Genomic DNA, 24,538 nt, shown 5'->3' on the forward strand with positions numbered 1-24,538 from the left:
GATATTTCACGGGCGTTAATTCCAACCAATTTGGCACCCATGTACGGACAGTTCTGGTCTTCCTGTGTTCTAATTGACCATGAGGCAGATGAATGGCTGGAAGAGGCAACAGCTGACCAAGAGGGTTCATAAGGTGCAGAGAATACTTGCTGGAATTTGCCTTTCATATATTGCTGCCGGTTCCTCTGAGAGGAGCAGATTGATGTGAGCGTGTTATTTCCCTTTATTCCACCGTGAATCACAGGTTTATATTAAAGTGGGATCAGATGGATCATTTTATAATATACGACACCTTTTCTCACACCAAGCAGAGCCTTCTATTCAGCCTCGTCAGGAACTCAAAATTTAAATAGTAATTTTATTTTTAATTAGCAATTTCAGGTACCACAAGCTGAGGAGTTCTATCAGACTGTCCATGTCGAGTAAAAGGCTAAGAAGTAATTGTAGACTAGTTGAATCAATGGGTCAAACTTAACCCAACCATTTTATAGACCCACTTCGAATGATTAGCTTTCTTTGGTACTAAAAATACGTTATTTTCATTGCTAATGGGTGTCAGAGGTTGGTGGCAATTAACTTGTAAATTGTTTAATTGATAAGAGTTCCCCATTATGCTAATAGATTATTTCTCAAGTTCCTGTGTTAAATTTCAATTGTCACCATGAATGACCAAGCTAGAGCCAAAGTCATGACTCTAACAACAAGGCCATGTGTTTAAATGGTGAGCTATTATCTATAGATACATCTGCAATGATTATTTACCTTGCATTCTCCATCTGCAACCAATTTTTTTCACAACTGCAAGTTGTTTTAAGAGAAGATGTATCATACCACATCTTATCAAATGTAAATACTGTTGGGTATCTGAAGGACATTCATGAATACATTTGGATTCAACAATATTTTTAATTAATTGGTTACTCCAGGAATGCATATAATTATATACTAACAGAATGGTGAATGGTTTCAAATGTTATTTTATTTAAGAAGCATAATTTGCTTTTTTGAATGTACTTGTTCTGAAGTATGTCATTTTTTTTTGTGGCTTTTCCTTATTCTCCAGCAGATCAAAATGATATTACCTTTGCACTCAGTTCCACCAGCCATCCTAAAGACAAATTTGTCTCAGCATTATGGCTTGGTGTTCAACGTTGATGTTCTTTGGGTTTTCGTCCTTCACATCCATGAGGCATAATCAGCCAGTTAATGTTCTCCATTCAGGAATAGAAAATTATTATTTAGTTGTTACATAACCTCCTCCTTTCTTTGGCTTGGCGTCGCGGATGAAGATTTATGGAGGGGTATGTCCACGTCTGCTGCAGGCTCGTTGGTGACTGACAAGTCCGATGCAGGACAGGCAGGCACGGTTGCAGCGGTTGCAAAGGAAAATTGGTTGGTTGGGGTTGGGTGTTGGGTTTTTCCTCCTTTGTCTTTTGTCAGTGAGGTGGGCTCTGCGGTCTTCTTCAAAGGAGGTTGCTGCCCGCCGAACTGTGAGGCGACAAGATGCACGGTTGGAGGGGATATCAGCCCACTGGCGGTGGTCAATGTTCAGGCACCAAAAGATATCTTTAAACAGTCCTTGTACCTCTTCTTTGGTGCACCTCTGTCTCAGTGGCCAGTGGAGAGCTCGCCATAGAACACGATCTTGGGAAGGCGATGGTCCTCCATTCTGGAGACGTGACCCACCCAGCGCAGTTGGGTTTTCAGAAGCGTGGATTCGATGCTTGTGGACTCTGCCAGCTCGAGTACTTCGATGTTGGTGATGAAGTCATTCCAATGAATGTTGAGGATGGAGCGGAGACAGCGCTGATGGAAGCGTTCTAGGAGCCGTAGGTGATGCCGGTAGAGGACCATGATTCGGAGCCGAACAGGAGCGTGGGTATGACAACGGCTCTGTACACACTGATATTTGTGTGTTTCTTCAGGTGGTTGTTTTTCCAGACTCTTTTGTGTAGTCTTCCAAAGGTGCTATTTGCCTTGGCGAGTCTGTTGTCTATCTCTTTGTCAATCCTTGCATCAGATGAAATGGTGCAGCTGAGGTAGGTAAAGTGGTTGACCGTTTTGAGTTCTGTGTGCCCGATGGAGATGTGGGGGGCGGGGCCGATAGTCATGGTGGGGAGCTGGCTGATGGAGGAACGCAGTTTTCTTCAGGCTGACTTCCAGGCCAAAAATTTTGGCAGTTTCCGCAAAACAGGACGTCATGCGCTGGAGAGCTGGCTCTGAATGCACAACTAAAGTGGCATCGTCTGCAAAGAGTAGTTCACGGACAAGTTGCTCTTGTGTCTTGGTGTGAGCTTGCAGACGCCTCAGATTGAAGACTGCCATCCGTGTGGTACCGGATGTAAACAGCGTGTTCATCGTTGAGGTCTTTCATGGCTTGTTTCAGCATCATGCTGAAGAAGATAGTAAAGAGGGTTGGTGCGAGGACGCAGCCTTGCTTCACGCTGTTGTCAATGGAGAAGGGTTCGGAGAGCTCATTGCTCTATCTGACCTGACCTTGTTGATTTTCGTGCAGTTGGATAATCATCTTGAGGAACTTGGGGGGGCATCCGAGGCGCTCTAGTATTTGCCAAAGCCCTTTCCTGCTCACGGTGTGGAAGGCTTTGGTGAGGTCATCAAAGGTGATGTAGAGTCCTTTGTTTTGTTCTCTGCACTTTTGTTGGAGCTGTCTGAGGGCAAAGACCATGTCAGTAGTTCCTCTGTTTGCGCGAAAACCACACTGTGATTCTGGGAGGACATTTTCGGCGACACTAGGTATTAGTCTATTAAGGAGAACCCTAGCGAAGATTTTGCCTGCAAGATCCCACCGCAGCTCATCAAGCCATCATCTCCAACCTCATCACCTCTGGCCACCTCTCTCCAATGGCCTCCAACCTGATTGTCTTCCATTCCCGCACTGTTCGTTTCTATCTTTTACTCAAGGTACATAAGGCCAAACATCCGGATAGACCTATTGTTTCTGCCTGCTCTTGCACCACCAAACTAGCTTCATCTTACCTTGACTCTACCTTTTCTCCATTAGTCCATTCCCTCCCCACCTACAACCGCGATACCTCACATGGCCTCCAACTCTTCAGTGACATCAGATTCCCCGAACTAGACCACCTCATCTTCACGATGGATGTCAAATTTCTTTATACCGCCATCTCCCATACAGAATGTCTTAAAGCAATTCATTTTTTTCTGGACCAGAGACCCAACCAGTCACCTTTTACCTCCACCCTCCTCCGCCTGTAGAACTTGTTCTCACTCTAAACAACTCCTCTTACTCATCCCACTTCCTCCAAACCAAAGGAGTAGCTACTACCTGCATGTCCCAGCTACGCCTGCCTGTTTGTGGGCCTTGTGGAGAAATCTGTGCTGCAAACCTACACTGGCAATGCCCCACAACTTTTCTTCTGTTATACTGATGACTACATCAGGGCTGCCTCATGCATCTGTGATGAGCTTGTCAACTTCATCCACTTCGTGGCCAACTTCCACCCTGATCTCAAACTCATCTGGTCCATTTCCAACAATTCTCTCCCTGTTCTGGATCTCTCAGTCTCCATCTCAAGAGACAAGCTTTCCACTGGCATATATAAGAAACCCACTAACTCCCATAACTATCATGCCTACACTTTCTCACACCCTGTCTCCTGCAAGGATTCTATCCCCTTCTCCCAATTTCTCTGTCTCCGCCACATCTGTTCTCAAGATGAGGTCTTCTAGTCCAGATCTTCCAAATTGTCTCCCTTCTTACACAAATGTGGCTTCCACTCCACTACCATCAACTCAGCCCTCACCTGCATCTCCTCCTTTTCCCGCTTATCTACCCTGTCCCCCTCTGCTCCCAGGTGCACCAAACATAGGATTCCGCTTGTCCTCACCTACCATCCACCACCCCCCCCCCCCCCACCCCCACAGCCTCCGCACCCATCACATTATCCTCCGGAATTTCTGGCACTTACAACAGAATCCTACTACCAGACACATTTTCCCCTTTCCTCCCTTGTTTTCCTTCTGTAGGTACTGCTCCCTTTGTTGACTTTCTCATGCACTCATCCCTCCCCTCCAATCCCCCTATGGCCCTATGCCTACAGGAGGTTCCACACTTGCGCCAACACCTCCTCCCTCACCACAGTCCAAACAGGCCTTTCAAGTGAAGCAACACTTCACTTGTGATACTGCATTCGGTGCTCCCTTCGTGACCTTCTCTACATTGGAGAGACTGATCACAAACTGGAAGATCACTTAACTGAGCACCTTCGCTCTGTCCGCGCTAGTGACAGGGATCTCCCAGTAGCCACCCATTTCAGTTCTGTGTTACACTACCATACTCACATGTGTGTCCATAGCCTCATGTACTATCCCACCAAGACCACCTGTAAATTGGAGGAACAAAATCTGATTTTCCCTCTGGGCACTCTCCAGCCAGATGACATTAACATTGAATTTTCTGGATTCTGCTAACCTGCTCTCCTTTCCCCCTCCCTTCCCTTCATCCTGTCAGCTCTCCACTCCCTTCCCTCTCTATTCACCTCTCTTCCCTCCTCCCCCTGCTTGCTGCTGTGCCCTCCCTCCCTTTTCCATCCATCACCTCCTGCCTTCGCGACCACGCCTCCCCCTTACCCTTTGATTCGGATGCCTGCTGACATTTTTCCATACCTTGATGCAGGGCTCTTGCCCAAAATGTCAGTTATGTATTTTTACCTTTGCTAATACCAGACACTGTTTGACCTGCTGAGTTTCTCCAGCATTGTGTTTTTACTTCAACAATGGTGTCAGCAGACCTTCATACTTTACTTTTGTTACATTATGATAGTCCTATATTGCAGAATAATCTATATATCAAGAGTTTAAACTGGCTGAGATCTATTGTGAGGGACACTGGACAAAATAGCCTGCCTTACAGTAGACAAAAGTTAAAGAATTACAATCTTTGTAGTATTACGTGACAATAAGGGGACCTTTACCTTTCATTTATTGTCCATTGAAATCCAAGAAATGTGAGGGTCTAGACATGTAGTGTTAAACATTGTAGTTAAAGCATAACTGTATTTATTTCTAAATTATATGTATCAAAGTAAGACATAAAAATAAATGAAAGTGGATCATTGGTATACCTTATGATGGAAATATGTTTTGCTATGTGGTGTTCCCTCGTTTGCTTTGATATTGATTACTGTACTCACAAAAAGCAAAGATGTGTGAAGCAAGAGTGGAGAAAATTTTACAGACCGGTCACTAACAAGCATAGGAGTCTGTGTGTGAATGGAAAAACTTGCCAAAAGGTTCTCGTCATTGTCTGGAATTTAGCAAATGTTTAGGTGGAAATGGTAACTAACTTTCGGGTGCTTTGAAAACATTGCAGTATGGATGTTTTCCAATATAAAATCGTGCCATTAGACTGCATAATGTGGACACAAATTGAGCAATTACATTGTCATTGACATCTGGTGTAACTGCATGAGAGTAATGAAAGTCTGGAATCAGCAGGGATTAAAAGACAGTCTTTGAAATAACAGTGGAAAAAATGGTTCACGCATTCCCTTTCCCTTTCCCAGATTTTGATTTTTCTCGTCCAGCTCTCTCCACTTTCTGGTCTTGGGCTCAATGTCCTCCTGATGGACAGTATAGGTGGCGAACTCAACACTCAAGCTCAGGTTACTCTGGGTTTCTGAGAAAAACCTCCTTAAAGAATGGGAAATAACAAATTTGTATCTCTCTAACGCCCATCATTTCCTTCAGACATCTTAATGTACTTCCACCACAAAGATTATTCTTGAAGCACAGTTTATAAAGCTTGCATAGATTTAGTGCTATTGACATGCTCAAACATCCCAAGGCTTTACAGGGCAATTATCCAATAAATTTTCTCACCAAGCAACTTTAGGAGAAATTAGGACAAATACCCAAAGGCTTTGTTCGAGCTATTGATTGCAAGGAGCTTACATTTCTAATAATACAGCCTATTGAGTGCATCTTTGCTCTCAAGGAAGTGATCTAATTTCCCTGCACTCTTGCAAATTATTTTCTGCAAACAAGTGCATCTGCTTTAATTCTAAGGGGTAATTGACAGTGACCAGTTAAGGATCACAATTTTAACAAAGGTGGTCGACCTGTCGGCTCAAACTCCCCCACGTCCAGTTAGGTGAATAGGATCTAATGTTTACAATGGTCTTGGTTCAAAGTGGGAGGTAGACCAGGAGAAGATTGGCATAATTAAGAATCTAGCTATATCAAAAGCAGGGATGAAGATTACAACTGGAGACTATTTGACTGGAACAAGGAAAGCCAATTATATGCCAATAACATGCAAAGCATGTGAGAATTTAAGAATTTTTTTCCCCATTGTACATCTGTCACATTTGGCATAGAAGCAGTTCTTCAAGGCTCAGGCCTGAAACATCAGTTACCTTTATCTCCTATGGACACTGCGAGACCTGCTTCGTTCCTCCAGCATTTCTGTGTTTTTACTTCTACTCCAGAGCCAACATACATTGTCATGGTACAGTGGATTTAGAGGGGCAAAATAATTAGCAATTTGTTCACTGAAGTCTACAGGTAAATGAGCCTTGTGATTAAGTTTCTGCAGAATGAAGATCGTCAACCAATGTACTTTTCCGACACACTGGTCCAGGAAGAGACAAGAAAATGGGGGCCATTTTTGGTGTCCAACTCCCAGGAAAGGCTGACATCAATGAGGCAATTCTTCATCATTTCCAGTGACCTTCTGAGGAAAAAGCATTTTCAGGATCAAGACCTCAACCTTAGTTCTTGATTTGCCGGGCTGCAGGTTTCATTGTCCTTTTGTCCAATCAGCGGTGGATGACCTTCATCACGGAGCATTGGAGTGGGATCACTGCTATCCCTGTAAACTTCATTAAATCCACGGGCAGGACGTTGACTAATATCAGTATCCTCTCCCTTAAATATTCCCAGAATCAAGGCTCCGTAACATTATGCCACATTCAATGGGCAAATTATATGGCTTCTATTTCTGATGGCATACTCCCAAATCAGATACTCCAAGCTTGTAGTGTGTGCGCTATGGCAAAATGTGAAAAGAAGACACATACACGAGGAGTCAAAGACTATTTATTGCACTGGCAGCTCTGGTTTTATTCTCTCATCGCTGGTGACAATGGGAGTGATGTCACGGCAGCACCAATCTTCAACTGGTCAGCATTCCCACCTTTGCTCACTGCTTCCTGCCATGCGGGAGGTCACCTGGGATGAAGGTCATTGGCCCCCGTGGGGTCTGCGCGGTCACCGCGGTCGTCGACCACTTTGTGTACCGGGTCATGTCCCAGTTAGCGGGCCACTACAAACTCATTCTAACAATAAATTACCAGGCAGACTGAGGAAACACATTCAGGATATTCTCAAAGCATCATTTCAAAAAAATAATATCCTCGTGACTCCTGGTAATCCCTTACCCAGGAACACTGAGATGATACCGAGACCTCATGGAACACCTCATGAATAACAAACCAACTCTCATTGTACTCACTCACTGTTGTGTATGTACTTACACAATTAGGTCTCGGAGACGTGGTGCTTTTCTCATTCTTTAATACCATCAGACTAACATGGCTACTGACATACAGTTTATAGAGAGAGAGAGAGAGAGAGATGTCATAATGAACAGCAGGGCTGGCTTATACACAACACCTTTCAACCCCCCCCCCCCGTGCAATAAATATTGAGTGGGCCCCCTCTAACAACCATCACTTCATTGGGCCAATGACTACTATTGCAAATTAGAACATATATACTGAATGATTATAATATGGAATGGAACTTGATAATATATGGAACATAGTCCTTGAAGCACTCAGGTTGTCTTCTTTCTCTCTTGAACTGCCTCAATGTGGCATGTGGGCCTGTTCTGGGTGGGACCCATTGATATTCCATTCGACGGCGACTGCCGGCCTTCACTGGCCCCCGGGTTCTACGTGCTGGACTGCTTGTCGCAGTTACTGGGCTATCCATCGCTGCCACCCTTTCATTCGGCCCAAGGGGTTGGATTTCAGGTCTGGTTCTGCCCCCTCTCGGTCGTGAGATAGTTCATGGACTTTGGTGTCAGACAATGGCCGCAAATGGTCAATGTGTCATTTCCACAGTCTGTCTCCCACTAGAACAGAGTATGAGCAGGGGCTCAACTTTTGTAGGATCACCCCAATCACCCATGGGTCTTTGTATTGTCTGTAATCTTGAGCCAGTACTCTCTCGCTTACATCCAGTGTCCTTCACCCCTCCCCCGCCCCCCCCCCCCCCCCCCCCCACACACTCCTTCCATTAGGCTTGAGAATGTGAATCTTTAATTCAAGGACAGTTTCTTTCCTAAGTAAAACACAAAAATCTGCATGCACTCTGGTTGAATGAATAACACAATGCTGGAGAAATTCAGCAGGTCAAACTGTGTATGTTATAGAGCAAAGATAAAGATTCAGAACCGATGTTTCAAGCTTGAGGCCTTTATCCAGGTATGGAAAAATTTTGGCAGGCATCTGAACAAACAGGTAATGGGGGAAGGGTCGGTGAAGGGAGGAGCACAGAAGCAAAGGCAGGTAATAGGTAGAGAAAAGAGGAGGAATGGCTGGGTGAATAGAGAGGGAAGTGGGTGGAAAGAAGACAGGTGGAAAGGAGGGAGAATGGAGAGCAGGATAGCAGAAACCAGAGGCCATTGTTAATGTCATCTGGCCCAGATGGAAAATCAGGTGTTGTTCCTCCAATTTATGGGTGGTCTTGATGGGATAGTATATGAGGCCATGGACAGACATGCGAGTCTGGGAATAGGATGCAGAACTGACATGGTTAGCCATTGGGAGGTCCCTGTCACTGGTGCAGACAGAGTGAAGGGGCTCTGGTTTCTGCTAACCTACTCTCCATTCTCCCTTCCACCTGTCTTCTCTCCCTCAGAGCTCCATCCCCCTCCCCCTCTATTCACTGAGTCATCCCCCCTCCCCCTGCTTGCTGCTGTGCCATCCCTCCCTTCTCCACCTATTACCTCCTACCCATAGGACCGTGCTCCTCCCCTCACCCCCCCCTTACCTTTTTGTTCAGAAGCTTGCAACATTTTTCCATACCTTGATGAAGGACTCAAGCCCAAAACATTTGTTACGTATCTTTATCTTTGCTGTTTGACGCTGTTTGACCCACTGAGTTTCTCCAGCATTGTGTTTTTACAGTTTGTTTCCTGCTATTATCGGACTCTTAAATGGACCTCTCAGTAGTAAAAAATGGTGCTCTTGCACTGTACTACCTGCGCTTTTCACTACACCCTGCACTTTGTCCTGTAACGTTATACTACACACATTTGACCAACTGTATCACTAAATCCTGCAGTTTTGCATTATTATTGCACTGCCTGTTGTATTTAAGTATGGGTTGATTTGCCTGGATAGCACGCAAGACGACTCTTTTCACTGTATCTCAGTGCATGCGACGATAAATAATTCAATTCAGTTACATCATCATTAGGTTCTTTGGATGTGCAAGGAATTGGAAGCATGCACTGAGCTTATGCAATCAAGAATTGATCGGCATATTACAGCAATTCAATCAGACTCTGTGACAACTGTTCTGGACAATCCTCTCACTGCCATGGAGTTGCAAAGCAGATTCGAGAATGGGAACAAAATGTGCTGATACTTATCCCAGAAATTCTCTTAACCTTTTCTGCTGGATTTAACTTGACTGTTCAGGTGAATGAGCAGGATGCCATTATATTGATTTAAATTACTTCTACAGCAGTGGTTCTCAACCTTTCTCTTTCCACTCACACACCACTTTTGAGTAATCCCTATGCCATAGATGCTCTCTGATCAGTAAAAGGCTGCTTAAGGTGGGATATGGGTGGAAAGAAAAAGTTTGAAAACCACTGTTTTAATTGTACCTAATTGACTCGTTATGTGCACGGTTTCAGAACTCCAAAAGAAATGAGCCAATTACAATTTTTCTCAAGCAAAATATTTCAGTAGAAATTATGTCTAGAGCAGTGGTTCTCAACCTTCCCTTCCCACTCACATATCCCTTACTAATCACAGAGCACCGATGGCATAGGGATTACTTAAAGTGGGATGTGAGTGGAAAGAAAAAGGTTGGGAACCACTGGTTCTCAGCTTTGGGTTGATGAAAATGGGGGGATTGGCACTCTGGCATCCTGATGATCAGAAAAAATGGTATAAATGGGTGGCACAGCTAGTAGTATCGCTGCCTCACCACTCCACAGATCCGGGACCAATCCCAACTCTACTGCTGCCTGTGTGAAGTTTGCACATTCTCCTTGGAACTGCGTAGGTTTCCTCCAAATGCTTCAGTATCCTCCCACACCCCAAAGCTGTGTGGGCTGGTGGGTAAATTGGTCACGCTAAATTGCTCCTAATGTGTAGACGAGTTGCAGAGTTGGGGACAAGTTGATGAGAACGTGGGGAGAATAAAAATTAGATGAATTCATGGACACCTGGGAAGTTGAGTGGGATGGATGGCAGGTGGAAGTTAATTAGGACAAGTGTGAGGTGATGCACTCTGGAATGTCACTTTCTGGAAGTTCATGTAGAATAAATGGCAGGAAGCATTGGTGCACAGAGAGAACTTGGAGTGAATGTAATAACATAGGTGGATAAGGTAGTAAAAATGGCACTTGGTATGCTTGCCTTCATTGGCCAAGGGATTGAGACCATTGAGTCATCATGTTGCAGCTAGTCAGAACATTGGTTGGTTCACTCATAGTATTATGTTGAGTCTACACAAAATTGCTGGAGAAACTCAGCAAGACACAGCAAGTTATGTAGCAAAGATAAAGATACAGTGAAACCCCTGTATTCAGCACCTATGGGGATTGGTTGATTCCAGATAAGTGAATTTGCCGGTTGCCTGAAATTGGCAAAAATTGGCTCGGGGGTGCCAATTTTTGTATTTTTACCTTTTTTTTTGCTGGTTACTTGAGGCTGCCAGTTGCTTACATTCTAGACAACGGGGATCTTACTGTACATAACCAACATTTCGGGCTTGAGCTGCTCGTCAAGGTGTGAGCAGAGTGCAGGCAGGCACCTGGAAAAATGGTGGGGAGAGGGACAGGGGAAGAGCACAGGCAGGAAGTAATAGGTGGACATGGGAGGGAGGGTACGAGAAAAAAATAAAGCTGAGGAGTGATGGGGAGGGAAGGGAAGAGTCTGGTTGCCACACTCCAGGGAACAGACGTGATTCACCCAGATGTTGCTGTAGGGAATCTATGAGGAGGGATTAGACAGGTGGGTTTATTTTCACTGCAAAATAAGAGCCTGAGGAGCAGAGGTTTATAAAATCATGAGTGGGTAGGACAGATAGTCATTATTTTCCCAGGGCAACAGAGTCGAGAACCAGAGGTCAGAGATTTGTTAAATTTGCTTTGTCATAAAAGTACCTAGTGCAATGAGAAAAGTTCTTCTGCGAGCAGACCAACAGATGATCTCTAACATTCTTTCTTTTTCAATCTTTTTTCACTAAGTTTTGGATTAATAAACATAAGAATGATACAATGAGATCGGGATTCCATTAACAACGGTTAAAATGTACAAACATAAAAGCAACACATGGAAACTGAGCCTCCCAATCTTTTCAAGGCCAAACGTGAAAAGGAATCAAATTTTAAAACAAAAATGTCACCCTAAGAAACAAAATGAAAAAGAAAACAAAGGCTGGGCTACCACGTTTAAGCGGTTAAACAATTATTTTGTGTGTATAGAACACACTACTAACAGAGTCTAGGATTATAATAAAAAGATTAATCAGCACAAAGCTAGGTCAGTGTTAAATTATTTTTATGGGGTCCATTGAGGAGCCTGTTGCTGCAGGGAACCTATGATACCCATTGGTACCATAAGATATAAGTAGGCCACTTGACCCATTGAATCTGCTCCATCTCTTCAGGAGCTGATCCATTCTCTCGCTTAGCCCCACTCCCCATAATACTTGATACCCTGTCTCTTCAGATACCAATCAATCTCTGCCTTAAGTGAACCCAACGACCTGGCCTCCACAGCCACTGAAGTTCCAAATTCCAGAGGTTCACCACTCTCCGGATAAAGAAATACCTCTGCATCTCTGTTTTAAATGGGTGCACTCAATCCTGAATTTGTCCCTTCTTGTCCTAGATTTCCCCCACAGTGAGAAACAACATTTTCATATCTGGGCTTTCAACATTCAAAATTCTTCAGGCGGTCCCCTCCAATTCTTCTTAATTCCAAGGTGTACAGTTCAAGAGCCTTCAACCTTTCCTCATATGCTAATCCTTTAATTCCAGGAATCATTCTTGTGAATCTTCTCCAAACACTCTTCAATCCCAGCACCTCACCAGTGCTTTCTAAGTCCACATCTCACCATGCTCTTATAACCAACACGTCCCCTCCATCTCCCACACGTCCCCTCCATCTCCCATGCATCCCCTCCATCTCCCACACGTCCTCTCCATCTCCCACATTCCCTCCATCTCCCACATTCCCTCCATCTCCCACTCGTCCCTTCCATCACCAACTCATCCCCTCCAACTCCTACACGTCTCCTCCATCGCCCACACATCCCCTCCATCTCCCACACATCCCCTCCATCTCCCATGCATCCCCTCCATCTGCCACATTCCCTCCATCTCCCACTCGTCCCCTCCATCATCAACTTATCCCCTCCAACTCCTACATGTCCCCTCCATCTCCAACACGTCCCCTCCATCTCCCACATGTGCCCTCCCATCTCGCACATGTCCCCTCTATCTCCCACACATCCCATTTCCCACTCTCCCTTCCATCTCACACACGTCCCTTCCATCTCACACACGTCTCATCTCCCACATGTCCCCTCCATCTCCCACACGTCCCCTCCATCTCCCACACATCCCATCTCCCACACTCCCCTCATTCTCACACACGTCCTCTCCATCTCCCACATTCCCTCCATCTCCCACTCATCCCCTCCAACTCCTACACATCTCCTCCATCTCACACACGTCCCTTCCATCTCACACACGTCTCATCTCCCACATGCCCCCTCCATCTCCCACACGTCCCCTCCATCTCCCACACATCCCATCTCCCACACTCCCCTCATTCTCACACACGTCCTCTCCATCTCCCACATTTCCTCCATCTCCCACTCATCCCCTCCAACTCCTACACATCTCCTCCATCTCACACACGTCCCTTCCATCTCACACACGTCTCATCTCCCACATGCCCCCTCCATCTCCCACACGTCCCCTCCATCTCCCACACATCCCATCTCCCACACTCCCCTCATTCTCACACACGTCCCTTTCATCTCCCACAAGTCTCATCTCCCACATGTCCCCTCCATCTCCCACACATCCCCTCCATCTCACACACGTCCCTTCTATCTCACACACGTCTCATCTCCCACACGTCCCCTCCATCTCCCACATATCCCATCTCCCACACTCCCCTCATTCTCACACACGTCCCTTCCATCTCCCACAAGTCTCATCTCCCATATGTCCCCTCCATCTGCCACACGTCCCTTCAATCTCCCACACATCTCCTCCATCTTCCACGCGTCCCACATCCCACACATCCCCTCTATCTTCTACACATCCCATCCCTTACATGTTCTCTCCATCTTCCACATGTCCCACATCCCACACATCCCCTCCATCTCCCAGACGTCTCCATCTTCCACACGTCCCCTCTAACTTCCATATGTCCCATCTCCCACACGTTCCCTCCATCTCCCACACATCCCCTCTAACTTCCACACGTCCCATCTCCCACAGTCCCCTCTATCTTCTACACATCCCATCTCTCACATGTCCCCTCTATCTTCTACACATCCCATCACCCATGTGTTCTCTCCATCTTTCACATGTCCCATCTTGCACACATCCCCTCCATCTCCCACACATCTCCTACACATCCCATCTCACACATGCCCCTCCATCTCACACACATCCCCTCCATCTCCCCCATGTCTCCATCTCCCACATGTCCCCTCTATCTTCTACATGTCCCATCTCCCACATGCCCCCTTCATCCTCCTCATGTCCCATCTCCCATACTTTTTCTCTATCTTCTACACGTCCCATCCCCCACATGTTCCCTCCATCTTCCACTTGTCACATCTCCCACACGTCTCCTCTATCTTCAACACGTCCCTTCTCCCACACATCACCTTAATCTCCCACACATCTCCTCTATTTTCTACATATCCCATCTCCCACATGTTCCCTCCATCTTTCACATGTCCCATCTCCCACATGATGTCTGGGTCCTTGCAGCCGTCTTAGCCCAAAAGCAACTTCAATTTTGAATTATGCAAATCATAGAATGATACATTAAAGAAACCGGCCCTTCAGCTTGCACACCAGCATGAGGTTGTGATGGGGAAATTCACACAGTTACATAAAGACCATGAACACTCCACGCCAACAGCACCCAAGGTCAGGATTGAACTCAGGTCTCAGGAGCTGTGAAGTACCCCATCATACCTGCGTTCCCCCAATGATTTCAAAACATAAGACCCAAGTCCATCATTCCTCTATTTCTCTGTTAAGTATCATATGACTCGAGTCCATCATCCAGTTTGTCATTCAATTGGCTTCGCTTCCCCACTGTTTCCCCATGAAAGTTACTATCTCTGTTCGGTAGCATGGTTGGCGTAGTGGTTAGCGCAACACCTTTACAGCGTCAGTGATCGGGACCAGACCCGCGCTGTCTGTAAGGAATTTGCATGTTCTCCCCGTGTGTGCGTGGGTTTTCTCCGGGGGCTCTGCTTTCTTCCCACTGTTCAAAATGTACCAGGGGTGTAGGTTAATGGAGTGTAAATTGGGTGGCACGGACTCGTGGCCTGTTACCGTGCTGTCTGTCCAAATTAAAATGAATATTAAGGCCCTATTTCTTCATGAAGTTAGATTAAGATCAGCAGATGGAGGAAATCTTTGTCTAAAAATTTGAAAATCTATCATTTAGCTTCATATCACATGGTTTATTCACTATAGCTTGACATTCAACACCATCATACCAGCAAATCAAACTAAGGGATCTGGGACTCTGTCACCTCTGCAACAGCATCCCCCTCTTCCTCATCGGCAACATCACCTCTGGCCCTTTAACACAATGGCACCTCAAGGCTGCACGTTTAGTTCCCTACTCCATTCCGCGTACACTCACGATGGCCTGGCCAAGTTCAGCTCAAATGCAATCCACACATTTGCTTACAGTGCCACCTTTGTTGACCGAATAACAGGAAATGGTGAACTGGAATGCAAAATGGAGATCGAGAGCTGGTGATCCAGAACAAAATTCTCACTCACATCATCCATAAAAGCAAGGAGCTCATTGTGGATGTTAGGAAGGGTGGCCAAGAGGCCACACACCTCTCGACAGTGATGGGATCAGGGTTAGTACCTTGGAGTCTGCATATTTAAAAAAAAAATAATTGTTTGCATCATTACAGGGAAAAATGAATAAAACATTATTAAATATCCGTAGCCAACGATACAAAAAAAATTTCTCCCCATCCCCCCACCCAAAAGTAAGAAACACCTATCATTTAATATACAATAATATTAACATAGACAGTCATTAATTGTTATTAAAAATTAAGAGGAGTGGATAAGATAGGTGGACAGAAAATTATCCATTAAATCCAAGTATGATTTCCAAATACTATAAAATTTTTCAACTTGATTCCTTAAACGATACATAATTTTTTCCAAATGTATACAATTCCGCATCTCATTATACCATCTACTTAATAACACTTCTTTGTCATCTTTCCATGATATCGTTATACATTTCTTTGCTATTGCAATACTTAAACATTTTTCTTTTTCGATTTTCAATTTTATATCCATGTCATAAATATCTCCAAGTAAAAATATTCTTGATTCCTTTGGTATCTTTATCTTCATATTTGCCCTAAAAATAAACTCAGTTTATTCCAAAACCTTTCCACTTTTTCACAAGATCACACTGAATGCAAAAAAGTCCACATATTTGATGACGTCTCCTGGTGGAAGCATATCGAGGAAACCTTAGATCAGCCTCTACATTCTAAGGAGATTTGGCATGTCACTGAATATCAAATATCTACAGGTGCACTCTGGAAAGAGTGCATCACATCAACAACACTCAGAAATTGCTGGAGGCATGGAAAGAAATGGACAGTTGACCTTTTGGGCATCAGGAAGGCTCTTTTGACAGCCACTTGGTCATTTGTGTGTGCTGAACTGTAGAAGGCTGCCAAAAGTAGTAAATGCAGCCAGGTCCATCTCAGGCTCTGACTTCCTGTCCACTGAAGACATCTTAGTGAGGCGCTGTCTGAAAAAAGCAGCCGTTGCAACTTGGTCGCTATCTCTTCTCACTGCCACTTGTTGGAGGGACATAGAAATGTGAAGACCAGCATCTTTGGTTCAAGAATAATTTCTTTCCAATAGCTATCAGGTCCTTGAACTTCCTCTTGTTGTACACATCATGAATGACTCCAGCATCACCAAAAGGCCTGTCTGCACTATTGTAATGCCACTTTTGTTTCTTTCAATTTTGTAACTGAATATTTATGATCTATCCATCTTTTAGATTTATTATCACTTTTCATGCTAGGATAATTTAATATACAGTTACTCCCCAACTTGCGACCTATACGGTTTGCGTCCATCCGCACATCCGTCCGAAAATGTGTTAAAAAACAATTAAAATTTGCACAGTTTACATTGTATTACAAACTATAACAGGGATACAGGGTCGTAAGAGCCAGAATGTGCATTCTTACCTTGTTAGTCGGCGTCCTGGGGTCCATAGGCAAAGTGGCGACTCTCTGTCTGCCTTGTGGTAGGCCAGTGTTTTCAACCTTTTTCTTTCCACTCACATACCACTTTAAGTATTCCCTATGCCATTGGTGCTCTGTGATTAGTAAGGGACTACTTAAGGTGGTATGTGGGTGAAAAGAAAAAGTTTGAAAATCACTGTTTTAATCATCCCTCATTGACTTGTCATGTGCACGGTTTCAGAACTCCAAAGGAAATGGGCCAGTGACCATTTTACTCAAGCAAATTATTTCAGTAACAGTTGGGTCTGTGATTCTCAACCTTCCCTTCCCACTCACATCCCACCTTAAGCAATCCCTGACTAATCACAGAGCACTGATGGCATAGGGATTACTTAAGTGAGTGGAAAGAAAAAGGCTGAGAACCACTGCGGTAGACAAATTTTAAAGAATTTCATGTATGCTACATTCTAAATGTAGACAATAATGGAACCTTTACCTTTATCATTATCATATATTTTCACTGAACTGTTTCATTTCATTGAATGATCACTTTGATTGCCAATTCTTGTTGATTTAATGAGTTAAAATGACCATTTCAATTTCCCCCCCCCCTTCTCTTTTATCCCACTCCCTCCCAGGCATCCACTCTTTCCTCTCCTCGCCCTCCTGTTTGAAAAATGTGAGCAGGCCACGCAGGGATCGGAGTGCATTACCTCAGCAAGCTTCGATGTCGACATTGAAAACTTTGTTCACCAGCAAGAGCAGGAGCACAAACCCTTCTTCAGCGATGATCCCGAAATAGACAGTTTGGTATGTCACACTTTGATAAATATTGATGGATAAAAATAAAAAAAATGTGTCGCCCATGTAAACGAGGAGTTAAGTGAAAATGTAATGGGTACTAAAACGTTCTCTTGTATTTCTTTCTATGTAGGTCACAGGTTCACTAATACTTTTTTAATCACTAAAATTAATCACTTGCCAGATATCCCATTCTAAATGGATGTAAGCCCTTTTTCACCTCCTGCTACTGAAGGTTGAGGGGATGTCAGATGCTGACAGGCCATTGAGTTCAGATTAAGAGATTCCTGCTTCCAGCTGCTGTAATGTGATCTATGTACTCCAACCTCAACATTCCTTCACACAAATCCAAGAAACAAAACCCAGATCTGTGCAGGGAAAATTGGGTTAACCTTGAGCAATATTTGCACCAAACAAATTCAACGCAGACGTTCCGCTTGTATCTTTGTTCACTGGTGTGTTTTCTTTCACATTAAAGTCCCCCAAATTCAAGGTGTCATTGCCCAAACCTTGTTGTTTCTGGTGTGACTTTCAACTTCACTGATCTTAATAACCGACATAGTTTTGGATTGTTTGGCTTGTTGAAGCCCAGGACAGAGAGTCGCTCTGAATTTCTGAGCTTCAGAAACTGCCACACTGCTGCTGATGTCTGCCACATCTTGCAGTTTCCTGTTCATAGTGGGAGATGAAGCAAACCCTTTGACGGAGGGCAGAAGACTCCTTTGGCTTATCCTTCAGCCCACAGGAGAAGGCAGAACAAGCATGGAGACGGCATGCTTTTCAAAGTACAGGCATTGATGGATTGTGTTCCTTTTCACCGAACTCCAGGCAGCTTCCCGCCAAGGACACTTGGCTATTGCCCTGCAGGGTCTCTGCTCCACAGTCACCCCTCCCTCACTCCTGTAAAATAAGACCATGCTTTTTCTTTTATGATCAGACAATGTTGGCAAGGCCAGGTAACGGTGGAAGACTGGAGTTAGATCTATGATATTATTCTTCTGACAAATAATACATCATCTGCAAAATATTTAATCGAAGAGAAATCTCTATTATAAGAACATCAGAAACAGACCCGGGAGACGGCTATCTCGCCCATCGAGCCTGCTGCGCCATTTATTGTGATCATGGGTGATCTGATGATAGGCTCTATAACAGTGGTTTTTCTTTCCACTCACGCACCACTTTTAGGTAATCCCTATGTCATAGGTGCTCTGTGATTAGTAAGAGATTGCTTCAGCTGGTATGTGGGTGGAAAGAGAAAGTTTGAAAACCACTGTTTTAATCATCCTAATTGACTCGTTATGTGCACGGTTTCATAACTCCAAAGGAAATGGGCCAATGACAATTTTTCTCAAGCAAAATATTTCAGTAACAATTGGGTCCAGAGCAGTGATTCTCAACCTTCCCTTCCCACTCACATCCCACCTTAAGCAATCTTTTACTAATCACAGAGCACTGATGGCGTAGGGATCACTTATGTGAATGGAAAGAAAATGGTTGAGAACCACTGTTCTATAATATCCCCTCTCATTCTTCTAAATTGCAGCAAGTGCAGTCCCAGATGACTCAATCTCTCTCCATTTTCTTGACAAAATCTTTACTGAATTGCATTTTCTACTATCTAGACCAGTGTTTTTCAAATTGCCTCCCCCTAAACTCACATTCCACCTTAAGCAATCCGTATGCCTTAAGTGCTCTGTGATTATTAAGACCCACTGCTCTAGACCCAGTTGTTACTGAAATATTTTGCTTGAGAAAAATTGTCATTGGCCCATTTCCTTTGGAGTTCTGAAACCGTGCACATAAGAAGTCAATTAGATACAATTAAAACAGTTGTTTACAACCTTTCCCTTCCCACTCACACACCTTAAGCAACCCCTTACGAATCACAGAGCTTTGATGGCATAAGGATTGCTTAAGGTGGAACATAAGTTTTGGGGGCAGTTTGAAAACCACTGCTATAGTGCAATTTAAAAATTCGCATTATATTAGATTAGATAATCAACTTGTGGTGTCAGAGCAGTCCATGATTAATATAACCAGGAGAGATTAAAGACCTGATAGCTATTGGAAAGTTGGAGAGAGTAACAAGCATTGGAAGTAAAATCTAGTTTAGTTGACGGGACCAAACACCCTGAGGAAAGAGGTACCAACTTATTCATTTACAAAAGATGTGTAGTCATTAAAATAACCTGATCCTGCAGGGAAACTGGATGAGCAATATTACATCGACATTTTATTCATTCCTTTTGAGGCAGTCTCTGGGCTGTGTGATTGAATGCTATTAGCTCCCTTGTATGGTGGGTCAATGACAAGGGGAGGTCCCCTTCTGTGATTCATTTTTTTTAACACAATCCTGCATCTGAAAAAAGGAGTGAAAATCAAAGCTTGATGAGCACTGAGCACTCAGGGCTCAAGGCTGGAACTTGTAGGTCATGGATTCCTGCACTGTGGCAGTGACACAAATGATTGCTCACTTCTGGTGGATTATTAACTGTGATTCCAGGGTGTTAACCATGGATTATTACACAAATGATAAACGGAGAGTATGATTGGCAGGTTTTCTTTTCTATTGGAAAATGTGTTCGGGCTGTGACCACAGGTGTACCCTTTAAGCTGTCTTTAAATTGAAGTTTTCCTAAATTGGTGCCGCTGCAGCCATTGGTTGATGGCTCTGTGCAGCACCAGGGCTGTTTGCTTGATGAATATTAATGAGACCGCAAGCATTGATGTTTCATTTAATTACCTGTTAGCTGCTTTCCAACAGAAAAACAGCAATGTGCAAGAAATTTTCCTTCTGGCGTTATCAGTGGAATGTGCGTATGCGAGTGAAAGGAGAGCAAGAGCGGATGGGTGATGTCTGACTCCGCGTAAGTGAAGGAATTCAAAGTTGCTCAGAGGGGTTCAGATAATTTTAATCTGCTCTTTTGACCAAGTCACTATGTCTCAAAGTCTTCCTGAAATGACGGTCACTTTTCTCTGAAGATTTCCTTTCCCATTCATGCAACTGCATGTGAGATATTGCTGCATTTGGACATGGTAGCCTATGGAGCATGGGGGTGGAAAGTGATGCAGGTGGTAATGAAAATGCAGTGCTGCCAAATGAAGCCTCCTTTTCATTTCATCTCTTGTCCCTCAGGTGGTCATATTGACATTAACCATTGTGTTCAGAGATAGGAGATGAAATTTTATTATCCTTTACGCAATAAAATACAGGAAAACCCCTGGTATCTGGCACCTGTGGGGCTTGATAGAGGCTGGATAAATGAATTTTTCGGTTGCTTGAGATTGCGTGTTGCCTGAATGGTGAACTAACGGCGAGGCGCATCAATTTTACACCAGTATTTTTTACCTATTTATTTTCTGCAACTTTTTTTGTTGGTTGCTTGAGGGCTTCGGTTGCTTGAATTCCAGATAATGGGGGTTTTACTATACAATGTCCACTTGCATAAACGTTCTCACTTGCTGAAGTCGCGCAGGTACAGAAAGATACACCACCAACAGCATGTATTAAAAGGAATAAAATTAATTATTTTTTAAAAATTTACATTTGTAAGTTTTAATTTAGAGATACAACCTGTGAGGCCATGACGCCCAGTTACACCCATGTGAGCAGTTAACCTACTAATGCTGCATGTCTTTGGAATGTGGGACGGAGCCAGAGCACCCGCAGAAAACCCACGCAGACACAGGCCGATGTAGAAACTCCCTGCAGACAGCGACGGATTTGAACCTGGGTTGCTGGCAGTGTAATAGCATTTTGTAGAAACAGGCCATTCAGCCCATCATGTGCATGCCTGCTGTTATACCCATCAACGTTTCCCCACTGTTTTAGTTTTTGAAATTTTTGATTCAGACACATAAAGGCAACATTGAGTATGGGATTAAAGATTAAAATTGAAGATGCATGAAAAGCTTTGTTTTGAATGCTATCCAGTCAATTCAACCCATTCAAGTTCAGCAGGTAGGGCAATAATCAAATAACAGGGCAGGATACAGGGTTACAAGATGTCAGAATACAGGGACATGGAGAAAGTGCAGTTAAAACAGCTGAAGGGCAATGAAGCCCATTTAAGAGTCTGATAACAGCAGTGAAGAAGGGTGTTGTGAAGGAAGTCCATGGTGGAAGACCACCACATGGGATTGGGTGGGGGAGGGGAAGGGGAATGAGGAGGAGGAATGACTTGCAAAAGATGGTGGGTTCTAATGTTGAGGTTGTCAGATTGTGGGTGTGCGAAAGGTCAGATTGCAGGTTAATGAGTGAGGGAGAGAGATCACAGCAGGTAAGCTTTAGTGGGCAGGCATTTACTCAGATAATGTTGGAGAAACCCCTGGTCCATTCAGAAATAAAACCAGAAGATGCTGGAAACATTAGGTAACAGCTCTGAAAAGAGTCTGCAAAGAAACATTCACTCTCTTTGACTTTTCTATTGACATTGCCTGACCTGAGTGTTCTCAGAAATGTTCTGTTTTTTCTTATTTCAGACCTCCAGCACCTGCAATTTTTAATCCTCATTTCTTTATCCTGCTGTCAGCTTTCAATTTGCCATTGTATCCTGCATTTGCTTTTACCATTGAATGGGCGTAAAGGAGACAAGTCAAAACTTGCCGATGGGGAGAGGGAGATAAAGAGTGCTTGGTGTCACCCTGGCACGGAGAAGAAAAGATAGCCGATAACATTTGTGGTGGTTGGGACAGGCTGACATATTTCATATGCACTGAGATTTCCACGGGGTTGTACATTCACAGGGTAATTAGAGAAGGTCAGAATTCATCATTATCCGCCAAATCAGCCAAAGCACTGTGAAGTCAATTAATTTTGCATCTGTATTTTTTATGATCCGTTCAATTTTTACATCTGACTGTAGGTCTTTATCAGGACAGATATACTGCAGCAGGGCTGTAAATGAGAATCTTTGCACAAATGAGCTGGAGTAATTGGCATATTTATTAACTGCTTCCTCCCCCCACTACCCCGCTCCCCGTGCCCTTGTACAGTGACTTAAACAGCAAGCTGCTCTCTCAGGTTGTAGCTGTGCAACTGTTTAATCCCCAGTTTACTGGAGAGGGTATGTGATCCAAAGCTCCTTGCACTAACCCGCATGCCTACTTACCTGTGGCGGGGATTCAAGGCGAGAGTGTTTTGTTCCAGGAATGGAGTCTGAGTCAGGTATTATTCCCAGCCTGAGATTTTCTGCACAGTTATCTAATTAAAATCCCATCGCATGGCCAAATAGAGATGGTTTGCTCATGACAGAAGCCGTATGTGATTTGCGGTTCAAGTAGATTGGTGCATTAAACGTGTATAAAGGTGTCAGAAAGGGCTCAGTAGATTGCAATTTCAAATCTGTAGGTCACAAGTTCAGTTTCCACTTCAGAAAATGGAGCATGAAATCCAGACTGACACTTCAGTGAAGTACTGGGGAACACTCAAGTGTTTAAGATTTTGGATTTTAAGTGAGAACTAAGTTGCCTGTAAGGGTTGTGACGCAATTTTGAGGTAGAGTGGGGTATTCTCCTCGATGTTTTGGCCAATATTTATTCCTTAACAGACAACATGGTCATGATGTTGGGTGCGATTTGTGGAAGGTTGCTTGGTATGAATTGAGTTACTGCTTTTCTCTTTTCCAACAGTGGCTACCTTGTCATCAGATTTACTTCATTTGTGATATCAGATGGTCATGAATGTTATCCTATAAATGGAAATAATCTTCCTTTGATTTTATGAATGCGTTGATCACATAACTGGCTTTGTGTTGGGAAACGCGCATTATTTTCACAGGCAGAGTGGTGGTGTCCAGTAATACGATACGTTTCCGATTATCTGAAAACCACTTTACCAAAATTCTCAGTTATCTGCAAATATTTTCGGTGACACATTGAAAAATAGTTGCAATTTTTTTTAACCTGCCATGCTCAAGTGGGACTCTGACGCACTGTTAGTGCCATTTTGAATCCCACGGAGATCTCGTGTACTCAAGGTAAGAATTAAAATTTATTTCAAGCTTGAAAAACCTTCCCTTGTTCTTTGTTGTTATTTTATGTTGAAGCTATTGGGCTGGGGTCAGAGCGGGGACCTCAGACTCCCGGGCAGGTTCGGCGATAGCAGTGAGGAGGAGTTGGGGATTGGAGGGGGGACCTTGGACTCACAGGCAGGCTCAGCATCGGCGGTGGGGAGGTGTTGGGATTGGCGATGGCCGATACTCAAGTATTCTGTTGCTTAAACTGGACTGTGTAAAGGCATTCCTCAGATATCCGGAAAATGCAATTAACCGATACACATCCAGTCCCGACCGTTTCAGATAATCGGAACCGTAATGATTATGTCATGGATCCCACCTTGGATTCAATTATAAATCAGCAGTTGTGTTTATGGGTTGGCATTAAAGAATAAAATGACTATAAAAAGATCAGAATCAGAATTTATTGTCCTAAACATGTCACAAAATTTAGTAAATGTTCTACACTCTCCCCTTCCTGGATCTCTCTGCTCCATCTCAGGAAACAAGCTATCTACTGACATCCTGTACTGTATATTACCAACCCACTAACTTCCACAATTACCTGGACTACACTTCCTCTCACCCTGACCCCTGCAAGGATTCTATCCCCTTCTTCCAATTTCTCCATCTTCGCTTCATCTGTTCCCAAGATGAGGTCTTCCAGTCTAGATCTTCCGAAATGTCTGCCTTCTTCCACTAACCCTAAACCTAACCCCACATCTCCTCCATTTCCTGCTCTTCTGCCCCCTGATGCAGAAACTTAGAAACCCCCTTATCTTCACCAACCATCCCACTGGCCTCTGCATCCACACATTATCCTCTGGAATTTCTGGCACTTACAGCAGGATCCCACTACCAGACACATATTCCCCTCTCCTCCTCCTCAGCTTTCCATAGAAACTGCTCCCTCTGTGACTCTGTTGTGCTTCCCCCCCCCCCCCCCCCCCGGCACCTTCCCCTGTGGCCGCAGGAAGTACCACACTTGTGCCCACACT

The 24,538-nt window shown here is 44.1% G+C and overlaps 1 protein-coding gene across 6 annotated transcripts in view; it reads left to right on the forward strand.

Moving 5' to 3' along the window:
* The window catches only part of pknox2 (pbx/knotted 1 homeobox 2), a 542,571-nt gene that overhangs the window by 393,391 nt on the left and 124,642 nt on the right, over positions 1-24,538 (forward strand). For all 6 annotated transcript variants that reach the window (XM_069894493.1, XM_069894489.1, XM_069894488.1 and 3 more), the window contains one exon: positions 17,379-17,550. In XM_069894493.1, the coding sequence (XP_069750594.1) occupies positions 17,379-17,550 (172 nt within the window). The remainder of the gene's footprint in view (positions 1-17,378; positions 17,551-24,538) is intronic.

This window comes from Narcine bancroftii, chromosome 8, assembly GCF_036971445.1.
Source record: "Narcine bancroftii isolate sNarBan1 chromosome 8, sNarBan1.hap1, whole genome shotgun sequence".
In the NCBI taxonomy this organism is placed as follows: domain Eukaryota; kingdom Metazoa; phylum Chordata; class Chondrichthyes; order Torpediniformes; family Narcinidae; genus Narcine; species Narcine bancroftii.